The sequence below is a fragment of the Sander vitreus genome, chromosome 5 (assembly GCF_031162955.1).
Source record: "Sander vitreus isolate 19-12246 chromosome 5, sanVit1, whole genome shotgun sequence".
NCBI classification, from domain to species: domain Eukaryota; kingdom Metazoa; phylum Chordata; class Actinopteri; order Perciformes; family Percidae; genus Sander; species Sander vitreus.
The window spans coordinates 13,194,223-13,206,649 of NC_135859.1; the positions used below are offsets into that span (position 1 = coordinate 13,194,223).

A 12,427-nucleotide genomic window follows, 5' to 3' on the forward strand; every position below is an offset into this window, starting at 1 on the left:
AAAAAGCCTAAAAGACTGGAGGCAGAAAACTCAGCAACTGTAACCGAAAGAAGTAGCAGCAGCACCCTCTACACCTGTCACTGCCACAGCGTCCCTGCTAGCAACAGACGACAAGGGAGCTAATCTTGTAAGCCAAGCTCGCAGCAGCAGGGCAGCCGCAGACTGGCTTGCTTCATTTTGATTTGATATAATTCAGTGATGTGTTTTATACCCTTGTGTTTTGTGGCTCCGTTTTTGAGCTTGTAGTAGGCATATTCTGTACCATTGTCGTAGCTGTGTGCCTGTATCGTGCTTATTTTGTTCTGTCTTGGATTTTGGACTTTATTCTTGTTTTTGTTTTTTCGCTTTTGGAGCGTGTACCTTGTTGTATTACCGAAGCCTTAGTACTGTTTTGACACCACGAAGTGCCTTGGTTTTAATAAATAGAGATATTTTGTCTTCATCTTGACAGTATGGGTATGAAAGAAATTTCACTTGGTTGAATAGTGATAACGGGATTATTTTCCGGTGTTTCGTGATCAGTAGCCTATGGCTGGCTAATTATTGTCTTGGACAGGCTATTTATAATGAATTGAATATCTATACAGTTCAATAAATGTGATGGATGCAGTTTGGTGTGTGGTGGTTGACTTTGGCTGAAAACTTCACTCTGGAAAATTTGTCAGCACCCCCAATTCAAAATATGTTCCCGCGGCTCTGGATATAGCTACAGTACATGTTTTATACCCATCAAGATTATTATATCAATTATTATTATTATTGTTATTATTATTATTATTATCTTCATCAGTCAATCAGCTTCGCCAAGGAATTTAGTCCAGGGTTGTCTTAGTCTTGCATCTAATCTTTTGGTTCTTTCTCCTGACCTTCTGTCTCCTCTTTACACTCAGCTCTCAGTGAGTCAGAGCTATCAGTCTGTACCAGGCCTGTACGTGTCTTTATTGGAGGGAAAATGACAAAGTAACAATTTCTGGTGAGTAGATTCAAGATAAATGCCAGTATAAATTGCCAGAGTTTAATGCAGACAGCTGAACAGTGTTATGTATGTAGTAGCCTAAAGTCCTTAAAGTGCTCATATTATGCTCATTTTCAGATTCATAATTGTATTTAGAGGTTGTACCAGAATAGGTTTATGTGGTTTCATTTTCAAAAAACACCATATTTTGTTGTACTACTACATTGCTGCAGCTCCTCCTTTCACCCTGTGTGTTGAGCTCTCTGTTAGGGGTGCATGATATACCGACTCAATATCGTTATTGCAATATCACGTTGCGCAATATTATATCGAAAGGGGTTGCACTATTTGCAATATTTTGTTTCTTTCGTGGAGTGCTGCGTCCCGTCCGTTGGCTGTGTGGCTTAGTTGTGTTTGATTTAGAGCCCGCTTGAAACGCTATAATGATCATGTTTCATTGGCCAGTTACCGTGCCACTTGCACATGTTGTGACAAACCCTATAGACTATAGGGTTTGTCACAACATGTGCAAGTGGAACACACGTGCACACACGTGGTACGCTCTATACTATAGTGTGTGTCGACAGAGTGACAGTGTAAGTGAAGAAATAGATTGAGACAACAAAATGGAACGAATCAGAGAAGCGAAAGAAAAGTTGTGACCGCTTTATTTATTTATTTATATTATACTGTCCAACCAATAAAACTGTCCTGTTCTGTAGACATGGTCCTTATTTATTTATTCATGTTGTACCAGTCCAATATGACCGTCAGTTTAAATAAACCTTGTGTTCTAAGAAAACTTGTTTTATTTGTTATGAATCTATTTTGATGCGTTTTCCTGTAACTTTTGTAATTTTACATGTTTAAAAATTAATATCTATATCGCAATATTCATAATCAATATCACATTTTGTTAATATTGTGCAATCCTACTCTCTGTTTTAGCTACAGAGTGAGGCATCTCACTTCTGTTCCATCTTTGTTGGGAGTCGCACACGTGCAGTACCTAGGTAAGCACTGCTAGCTAGTCAGTTGCAGAGTATGAGGGCGTGCTACGCTAGCAGCTAGGCGAGCATTATAACGTCTGTTACAAAGTGACGAGTGTTCGTCACGGAAGTAAAGGCTGGACTACAATAGAGCTGTTTGGAGCAGTTTGTGAACAGTGTTCTGTTGGAGATAAGTCCCTTTGGGGTGGACTTTGGGCTTTTTCACTTTGTAAACCTATAACATGCACAAAAAAGATATAGAACACAATAAAGGAAAGGGGAAAAGCCAAAAAGCACAATATGAGCACTTTAATGTTCAGTTTTTGTTGTTTGTATGTTGACTTGATTCTATAACTGTACTTTGCGGTGCTGGTATGAAAGTATCAGAAACAGCTGATGTATAGAGCTGTACAACTTCAGAGTTGAATCAACACATTATTTTTTAAAGATACGATTCTTACAGGACTAGTGTACAGAAGCTCTTAACAGTGTCTACAATCTTCTTATCCTCCAATTTAGAAATCTTTTTAAAAAGACTCGTCAGAGTGTTTTGAGCTATGGTTTGAGGCGGTTTTAACACAAGAGCCTCAAATGAGTTGAAGGTAATATCACGAGGTGAAATTGAAACTACACTTACAATACAGTAAGTGAGTTGTTTAGCAGCCCAGAGCAATATGGCCATTGGTGTGGTCAGGTGATTAGAAAACATTTAGTTTCAGCCATGTTTCACATAAACCAGTCATATCAACACTACGCTAATCTAATCATTTATCAGTACGGCCCTGGTGTACAGTGATCTGATGTTTATAAAACCAAACGTAAGGGTCTTCTTGTGGCTGAGGTTTCAGTAATAGGTCAATCCATAGAACTACAATCTACTAATATTTCCTCTGTAAAACATTTTGGTGTTAATAAGTGAGATAATTTAAATCTAAAATGTTCTTTCTTTAGGTTCTTAATGCAGCAGTTGGTCTTCAGTTGAATTAGTGAAGTTTGCAGGAGAGCACACTATGGCGACTGCAGCCTCAGGTGAGTCCAGTCAGACTTTATAAATCTGGATAAACGTCTCTCTCTCCGTCTACAGATTATAGAGATAACTAAAGAGCGGTGTCCTCAGACCTTAAATGAGATACAACCCACAGCTGGACCATAGTCACTATTTAATCAACTTTTACATTTTATCACTGTTATTTTATTATTTCTCTGTCACATACTGAAAGAAAATCGTGATTTGTTTTATTTTTCAATTTATAAAAATCCCTGCCTTTGAAGAAATACTGAGACTTGTCTTTCTTTCAATGGCTGGCATTCTGCCAAGAGATTCCCACTAGGTGGAGACAAAACACAAGCCAGTGTGGTGTTTGAATTTGCTGCCGTATTACTTTTTTAACAGTTTTTGTCATAATCAGCTGTATTGCATACAGTATTACTTAAATGTGTGATTCTAAAATGATTTTAAAGTCTTGGGTGTCTGATGTGTAGCTGTGATAATAACCATAAGAAAGATTACGATCAGCCATGACAGTTTTAGAAGACTGCGTGGGACATTTGAGTGATCAGAATCTGAATTAGTTTTATTGACTAAGTGGGCTTTTGCATAAAGGGAACTTGACTCCGGTTTTCAGCAGCTAATAGTACTTATATATCACTCAAAAACAGGAAAAGATGGCAATTAAATAAAAATAAACAGATGGTGACAGTGTTCGTGCCACATGTGATAAAGTAAACAGATGAATCCTTCCTGTCACAGATGATCTGTGTCCTCTGAAGCGCTGTAAGAGCTATGAGTGGCTGCCACCTGACAGAGAGTATCTGAGTTTACAATATTTCGTATGTAAAATCTGTAAGTAAGCAACTAAACCCCTAAAGATAAACAGCAATGAAACTATAAATGAATACATGCAAGTCTGCATTTAGTTGCGTTTTCTGAATCGTTGTGTTTCAGTGTCTGAGCTGAGGGTTGTTCTGCTGGGGAACAGCTGGTCTGAGAGGAGTTCAGTGGGGAACTTCATACTGGGAGAGACTGTATTCAACTACTGAGGAAGAACCAGACCCCTGTCCGAAAGTCAGACGGTTAAAGGAGAAAATAATCGTTGTCATCAACACTCCAGATCTGCTGCACCCCAACATCTCTGAAGAAAAAACTGACAGAACATGTAGAAAAATGTGTGAAACACTCTGATCCTGGACCTCATGTGTTCCTGCTGGTTCTACAGCCTGAAGACTTCACTGAGAAACACAAACAGAGGCTACAATCAATCCTTGACAAGTTCAGTGATCAGTCATTTGATCATTCATTGGTTCTGATATCAACCCCCAGAGTGGAAAGATCAGGTTTAATGGAAACATACCCTCCATTAAAAGACATGATCAGAAAATGTAGATACAGATACTTGAAGCTGAAGGGCCTTGAACTTCCAGAGCTGTTAACACGCTTTGGGTCAAACTGCAAAGGAGAACAATGGAGAGCATGTGAGCTGTGATGTATTTGAGGACACAGCGTCTACTTTACCAGGTGATCATCAAAGTCTAAAACAAAAGAAAAAACAGACTTCTTTAACAGATGCTGTTAAAGATGCTGGTAAAGTGCAGAAACATTTCTGACAAGGTGATGAAACCGTAAATAAGAACATTAAGCTGCAAATTATTGATGTCATCTTTTCACAGGGCTGCATTTGGATAAGAAAATCCATGAACAACTTTCAGAGAAACCCCCTATGACTCACAGTAAGTAAATTCATCACAACGCTAATCATGTATTTTACTATGGATTTTTATAGATACGGGATGCAGGGCATATGTCCTCCCCCAATATTTAGAAGAGGTAGATTTGTCCCCCTCAAAAAACAGGAAATGTCGAGATCTAAAAACGATCTGACGGAATTGTGTCTACTTACCCAAATTGTTGCATAAAAATTCACCAGAATGCAGGAAATCGAGTGTTTGATGCCCACATTTTTTTTTTAATAATTTAACATATGCTCTATACAAATTATAAATGCCATTCATAGTGAGCTTTTTAATCTTTGTGTCTTTTGTTTTACAGCATTGGCATACAGGATTGTGCTTCTGGGAAAAAGTGAGGACAAACAGAAAAAGCTTTGTAACTTCATCAGGGTCAAAGGTCCTTCTCACCAAACAACTTCCCCAACCAGTCAATCTATGGCCTTCTTTGGAGAGTGGAGAGGAAAATCATTAATAGTAGTAAAAACTCCAGATGTATTCAGTCTGTCTGTGGAGAACGTGAGAAGAGAACTAAAGCACTGTGTGACTCTTTGTTCACCTGGACCAAATGTCCTGCTGCTGTTAGTAAAGCCTTCTGACTTCACTGAGGAGAACAGACAAACACTGAAGTTCATCCTGAGTTTGTTTGGTCAAGATTACTTTAAGTACTCAATGATCATCATGACACATGGGAATGAAATGAGTGTCTGTGTTAATGAACTCCTTAAAGACTGTGGAGGAAGACACTACAGCATGGAGTCTACACTACAGTCTGAAGTTGACCAAACAGCATTAATGGAGAAGATTGAGAACATCGTGCATGAAAACAAAGGAACCTTCCTCACCTTCACTGAAGACACCAGACCAACATCTGGACACATCAGACCAGCTTTAAACCTGGTTCTGTGTGGGAGGAGAGGAGCAGGGAAGACTTCAGCAGCCAAGGCCATTTTAGGTCAGACAGAGCTTCATTCAGTCTCCAACTCATCAGAGTGTGTTAAACATCAGGGAGAGGTGTGTGGACGTTGGGTTTCCCTGGTGGAGCTGCCTGCCTTGTATGGAGAACGTCAGAAGGCAGTGATGGAGGAATCATTCAGGTGTATCTCCCTCTGTGATCCTGAGGGTGTCCACGCCTTCATCATGGTCCTACCTGTGGGTCCCCTCACTGGTGATGACAAGGGAGAGTTACAGACCATCCAGAACACTTTCAGCTCTCAAGTCAATGACTTCATCATGATTCTGTTCACTGTGGAGTCAGATCCTACAGCTCCAGCTGTTGTTAATTTTCTTAAGGAAAACAAGGACATCCAGGAGCTCTGTCAGAGCTGTGGAGGAAGATATGTTGTTCTCAACATCAAGGACCAGCAGCAGATCCCAGAGCTCTTGGATGCTGTGGAAAAAACGAGAGTTGAAGGATCCAGATGTTTCACAATGAAAATGATTACCAAGGCTCAGGCAGAGAAGTTTGAAGAGCAGGAGAACAATAATACAAAACTTAAAGCTGAACTGAGGGATTTAAAACATAAAAGTAATATGGGAACTGATGACACCATTCAGAGCAGAGAGTGTCTCAGAATAGTGCTGCTTGGAAAAACTGGCAGTGGCAAGAGTGCAACTGGAAATACCATTCTGGGCAAAGAATGTTTTATGTCTACTCCCAGCTCAAAGTCTGTGACCAAGTTTTGCAAGAAAGAAACAGGAGAGATTGATGGACGATCTGTTGCTGTGGTCGACACCCCCGGCTTGTTCGACACAACGCTGTCCAATGATGACGTTCAACACGAACTTGTGAAATGCATCAGCATGTTGTCTCCTGGACCTCATGTGTTCTTACTGGTGCTGCAGATCGGTCGCTTCACACAAGAGGAAAAAGACTCTGTGGAACTGATCAAGAAATATTTTGGCAAGCATTCAGGAGATTTCATCATCATTCTATTCACCAGAGGAGATGATCTGAAAAACAAAACAATTGAGAGTTACATAGAAGACTGTGATGACTTTTTGAAAAAACTGATACATGACTGTGGAGGAAGATACCAGGTCTTCAATAACAATAATCAAACAAACAAGAATCAAGTCGGAGAGCTGCTGAAGAAGTCCAACAAAATGCTGAAGGAAAATGGCGGCAACTGCTACACCTCAGAAATGTTCCAAGAGGCCGAGGTAGCAATACAGAAGGAAGTGGACAGGATCCTGAAAGAGAAAGAAGAAGAAATGCAGAGAGAGAGGGTGGAGCTCCAGAGAAAACATGAGGAGGAAATGGAAGAAGTGAAGAGAAGGATGAAACAACAGAAAGCAGAAATTGAACAAGAGAGAGCCAAACAACTTAAAGAAATGGAGGAAAACATCCGCAAAGAGCGTGAGGGGAGAAAGAAAGAACAGGAAATGAGAGAAGAAGAGGACAGGAAGAGGAAAAAGCAGGAGGATATACAACGACAAGACTGGGAGCAAAAACTTGACAGAGAGTTGGAGCAGAGTAAAGAAGAGATGAGAAAGCAAAAAGAGGACTGGGAGAAGGAAAGAAAAGAATCGTGGGTCAAACAATATCGAGAAAATGATAAGAGACGACATGAGGAGCAAACAAGACTTAAAAAGCTCCAAGAAGAATACGAACAGGAAAGAGAAAAACATGAAAAGGAAAGAAAAGAAGAAGATCGGAACAGAAGAGAACAGGAGGAGAAGGAGAGGAAAGAATTAGAGGAAAACTATGAGAAAAAACTGGTGGAAATGAAGGAGAAATGCGAAGAGGATGCCAGAAAACAAGCTGAAGAGTTCAATGAGTTCAGAAAGAAATACACCAAGGACTTTACAGCGTTGGTGGAGAAGCACATGGAAGAAGTACAGGAAATGAAGGTAAAGCATGTGAGACAGATGCAGGAGAAAGAAGCGAGCCATGGCAAAGAGTACACTCTGTTACAAAACCTCTCGAGTCACAAAGAAAAAGCACTGAAAGAAGAAACGGAGGACTTGAAGAAAAAGCATGAACAAGAAATAAATGAACTAAAACAGCAATACAAAAATAAATGTATCATCCTCTGACCTTTCCACTGACTTTTGGATTTGAGCATCACTGGGCTGTATAATGCTCAACAGTGTCTAATTAGGCCACGAAGAACAAACCACCAATTCTAATATTTTGACTTTTCTTTTCTATATATTTTTATTAAAGCTAGAGTGCGGGACTTTTACAATAAAAATGAACGTCTGTCAAATTCAAGCCCTTGCCAAAAAGGTTCACACAATGGCCCCTCGCCACCAGGGAAAGCTCTCTGTATTTCTCAGTATACCAGAGTGATGTCTGTGGTGACATGCCCACTCTGGTGCACCTAAAGGATGCATTTTACGTCAACCAGACAGAGCTGAAGGGGGGGAAGAGATATTTGAATGTACCAACAAAAAAGCTGTCAAAACATATAACCTGTGTAAGCTTTACAAGACATTTAAAGTTTTTATTTTTTTAAAAGTCTTTTTAAATGTTTAATTCCCCTGGCGAAGGAGCCCAGCCGAGAGACGGAGCAGCAGCTGCGGCTTACTAACTAAGGTTGAAGTAAATTAACCACATAAGTATACAGATCGGTTCCTGGGTGTAGGTATACCTTTAGATTTACATGGCGCCTGTCCATTTAGTAAATAAATGTAGTAAGTCAATCCTGTCATCAGTAATCAGCCAGTAACTGATGCTAGTTGACAGTACCTAAATTGTATGGGTCATCCTTTGTGTGTTTTAATATCTTAAAATATTTAGAGTGCTTGATGCAACAAGAGGGCTCCCTGTCTATATCCTCAGGCTTTTTCTTACAGTCTGTTTCCTGTTTAATGAGATACAGCCTGATTATTGTCACTGCAGTTTAAATGCACATCATATGTAACGACTATTCCTGTTGTCATTTATATCATCCATTTCAGTATCATGAGCCGTTCTGTTGATCATTGGTTCAGTAATATTTTTTTGCATAGTATACATGTTATTACACTGCATAGTATATAAGGTTTTGTGCAGTATTGTTCTGTAACTTCTACACCACCAAGATCTATGTTGCTGTACTGGAGCTTTTGATCGAATTGATCTTCCTCCTTATACTTATTTTTTATTTTAACCTTTTTAATACCATTTGAATGTGTCTTTTAATATTTTCTTGTGATCGTTTCGTAATGCCTATCTGTCTCATGTAAAGAATTGCCTTGTTGAAAGGTGTAAACTAATAAATGTACCTTGACATTTGACATTCATGACTTTGTATGAAATACCTCAACAACAACTATTGGAGGGATTGTGATGAAATATCATTTATGTTCCCCTCAAGTTGAATTGTAATAACTTTGGTGATCCTCTGACTTTTCATCTAGCGCTATCAACAGGTCAATATTTTAATGTGTCCAATACTTTGGTTTATGACCAAATACCTGCAGAACATTCCCATCAGCCTCAGCTGGACTTGTGTTTGTCAAGAATCGTTCAGTGGGTGTTGGCGGAGAAGTCTTCACCTCTACAGAAGCATTTTAGGTCTATACTCACCCTTCCTGTCTGACAAGTCAATTTATTTATTTTTTTTATATAAAAAGGTTTATTTAGATAGGGACTGATACAAAAAACATAGATAACTTCAACAGTCATCTGATGTATGTATCAGTGTTTTTAGCCGAAGCTAATTCTCGATACTTGTCCCTAGTAGGGCTTTTGGTTACAAATAAAAATACAGATTTACATTATTATTAAAAATACAATAAAGATGAAATAAAAAGAAATGAAATGAAAATGGAAGGAAAGTATACAATGAGAACACAGTGTAAAAACTAAATATGAGAGCAAGATTGTTCCCGAATTAGCCACAATTTGGTATTTATTTTTAAAAAGTGGCTAATGTTGAAATACATTTCAAGTGGTCTGACAGAAAGTTCCATAATTTTGCCCCTTTACTGAAAATGCAGTTTGGGCAAATTATATTCTACGGAAAGGGATGCTACAATTGCCTTTTAACGCTGCTCGGGTGATGGTTCTGGTACCACTTTGCGGTTTTATTATTGTTCTGCAAAGGGGAAGGGGAGCAGCGTTATTTAGGCATTTGAAGACCAATTTAACAAAATGCAGGGAGATAAAAGTAGCAAAGCTTAAAATCTTATGTTTGCTTCAAATTTGGCAGTGATGATACTGTACCTTATTCTCTTCTTGTCTAGGACTTTCAAAGCTCGGTTATATAGACACTCTATGGTCTTAACTGATGTCTGGTGAGCTTGGGACCATGTGGTCAAGCCATACAATATGTGTGAGAGAATCATAGAATTTAAAAAAAATAAAAGCACAGTCAAGAGTCAGGCAGTTTCTTATCATCCTAAAGCAGCCCAAGTTGGCCTTAACGGTCTTATAGATTTTCTTGATATGACTTAAAGTTCAACTGATTCAGTCTATAATTATTCCTAGATACTTCACTTCAGGTACTTGTTCAATAAGCTCCCTATTAATTTGTACATTCAAGAGCTGTGGTAGAGGTAGTTTTTTAATGGAAAAGCAGACAAGTTTTTTTTTTTTGTGTTTAAAGTTAAACAAGATGAAGCCAGCCAAGATTATATTTTATCTAAGCTGACATTTAGTTTGTCAGCCACAGAAGTACAGGTATTACCAGATGCATACACCACTGTGTCATCTGCATACATCTGTAGACCTATATCTGGACATACATCTGGCAAATCATTAATGTAAAGGCTGAAGAGTATGGGTCCCAAAACAGTGCCCTGAGGGATCCCTGTTTCAATTTGGAGAAAGGTGGATCTCGCATTATTAATTATAAACACACTGCTCACGCCCTTTTTAAAAAAAAAAAAAAAAAAAAATATGTATACATGCATTTGTCAAGGAGTTTTTAATTATTTCATGTTCACGCCAGTGGACGGCATGCGTTAGAGTTTTCAACAGAAGAAATGTGTAGGCTATTTAATAGGGCTGTCAAACGATAAATATTTTCTTAATTGCAATTAATCGCTGAATTTCTATAGTTAATCGCGATTAATCACATTTTATCACATGATTAAAATTCTATTATTTTATAACAGTTTTTAAGTACATATTAACAATGGAAAGCAATTATTACCAGTGTATCTTGATTGGGAATCAAATGAATGCAAAGAAAGTTACTTTATGAAGTTGACTTTAGGATTTGTATTTGTTTATTAATTTACTGTAAACAAAAGAAAATGTGTGAATCTGGTCACACATTTGAATCTAGAGTCAATATAGTGCGCAGTAACTTCTAAATAATTTTGATTACTCACTGACGTCCAGTGATCACCGGTTAATGAGTCAGCGTTTGCACTTTGCAGCAGTTCCAGTTGGGCTGCTTTCTCCGTGTCGTGCAGGCTGTGTGTGCGTGAAACTACTGTCCCTCTCGACGGCAATGTATAAGATGGGTCAGAACATGCCAACCGTAGTCTTTAAGACCCGAGTCTTCTACGGTGCTGACAAGTCTGCAGTTAGTTGCCACCTTTTTTGCAAGAGCTGTAGTAATCTTTTGGGATTTGGTTTTATCCACAGGTTGGCAACTAGTAGCACTCTCCACGTCACTTTAACTGTACTATGCTTGCACTTAGCTCGTAGGTGGTAGCTCAAGCTTGACGTGCTTTGGTGATATTTTAATTTGGCTTTACACAATGTGCATATGGCTTTTGACTTCTGAGCCGTCCGGGAGTTTTGGAAAATAAAAAGCGCCATTCAGAATTGTGTTGCTGCTGTAGTTCTCCATCATGCCTGCAGCCTGCAGCAGCAGGATGTGTTACGAGGAAGTATGGCAGCTTGATGATAAGTAAAGGTGCTGCAAAGGGTCAAAATAGTAGCCCGTTAGGCACGACGCGAAGCTGAGTGAAGTGTAAAATAAATGAATAAATGGCGGCATGAGATTAATGCAATTAAAAAAAAATGAACGTGTTATGCTCGGCCCTTAATCACATCGCGATTAACGCGTTAATGCTGATAGCCCTACTATTTAACAAACCAATTAATAAAATTATATATTTTGTGAAAACTATAAATAATATTTTTAATCTTGTTAAAGTAATTAACATATTAATATTCACATATTTTAACATATTCTAATGCATTAGCATCCCCAGCTCCCTCCGCATCCTCAGCTCCAGCTCCTGCTACAGAGAAGCTATTCAGTTTTGTTTATGTTCTGCCTGAACTGAAAACACTAAGAACGATGATGATTTCTTTTTCATTTTTAAAGGGGAATAATAGTTTACTGGCACCACAGAAACAAAGATAAAAAAGCTATTACAAAAATAAGCAGCATGTTGCATTAATCTAAATGTTTCCTTTCAGGCATGGATGACGATGCCCTTGTTGTTGAGAATAGCTCCGTCATGTGTAAGGCCGGTTTCGCCGGAGACAATACACCCCCGTTGACTTCCCCTCCATAGTCGGTTGTCCTTGAGACCAGGTACCAACATCGCATAAATGTCACCTCTGTGTCATGACTATAACATCTAACCAGCAGGTGAATGCAGTGTAACAAATGACATTAAAGGGGTGTTGAAAGGGACTTGGTCTTAAAAGGTTCTACTGCCCCCAGTGGGTCTGTAAACAGGTTGTGCATGCTGGTAAAATGTCTCCATAACTAACATAACAACTAAATCCTTGGAAACATTTTTTGTTTTTCCATTTTAAGGTTAATTGGCAGTGACATATTATAAAACATGAGCAATATGTGTGCATGACTCTAGTCAAATCAACATTATTTTTGGGGGGCTTTTTCCCTTTATTGTATAG

At 38.7% G+C, this 12,427-nt stretch overlaps 1 protein-coding gene across 6 annotated transcripts in view; it reads left to right on the forward strand.

Moving 5' to 3' along the window:
* The window catches only part of LOC144518081 (GTPase IMAP family member 8-like), a 9,914-nt gene extending 1,022 nt beyond the window's left edge, over positions 1-8,892 (forward strand). The window contains exons 2-5 of one of the 6 annotated variants that reach the window (XR_013501994.1): positions 891-973; positions 1,904-1,968; positions 2,896-2,973; positions 3,695-4,180. Coding sequence is in view for 4 of the 6 variants with exons in the window: in XM_078250469.1 (XP_078106595.1) it covers positions 2,955-2,973; positions 4,991-7,707 (2,736 nt within the window). In the remaining 2 variants the exon portion in view is untranslated. Of the gene's footprint in view, positions 1-890; positions 974-1,903; positions 1,969-2,895; positions 2,974-3,694; positions 4,181-4,281; positions 4,460-4,611; positions 4,672-4,990 lie in introns of those variants that run through there. The other 5 variants (XM_078250469.1, XR_013501993.1, XM_078250468.1 and 2 more) reach the window with 5 other exon arrangements.
* The last annotated feature ends 3,535 nt before the right edge of the window (positions 8,893-12,427 follow it).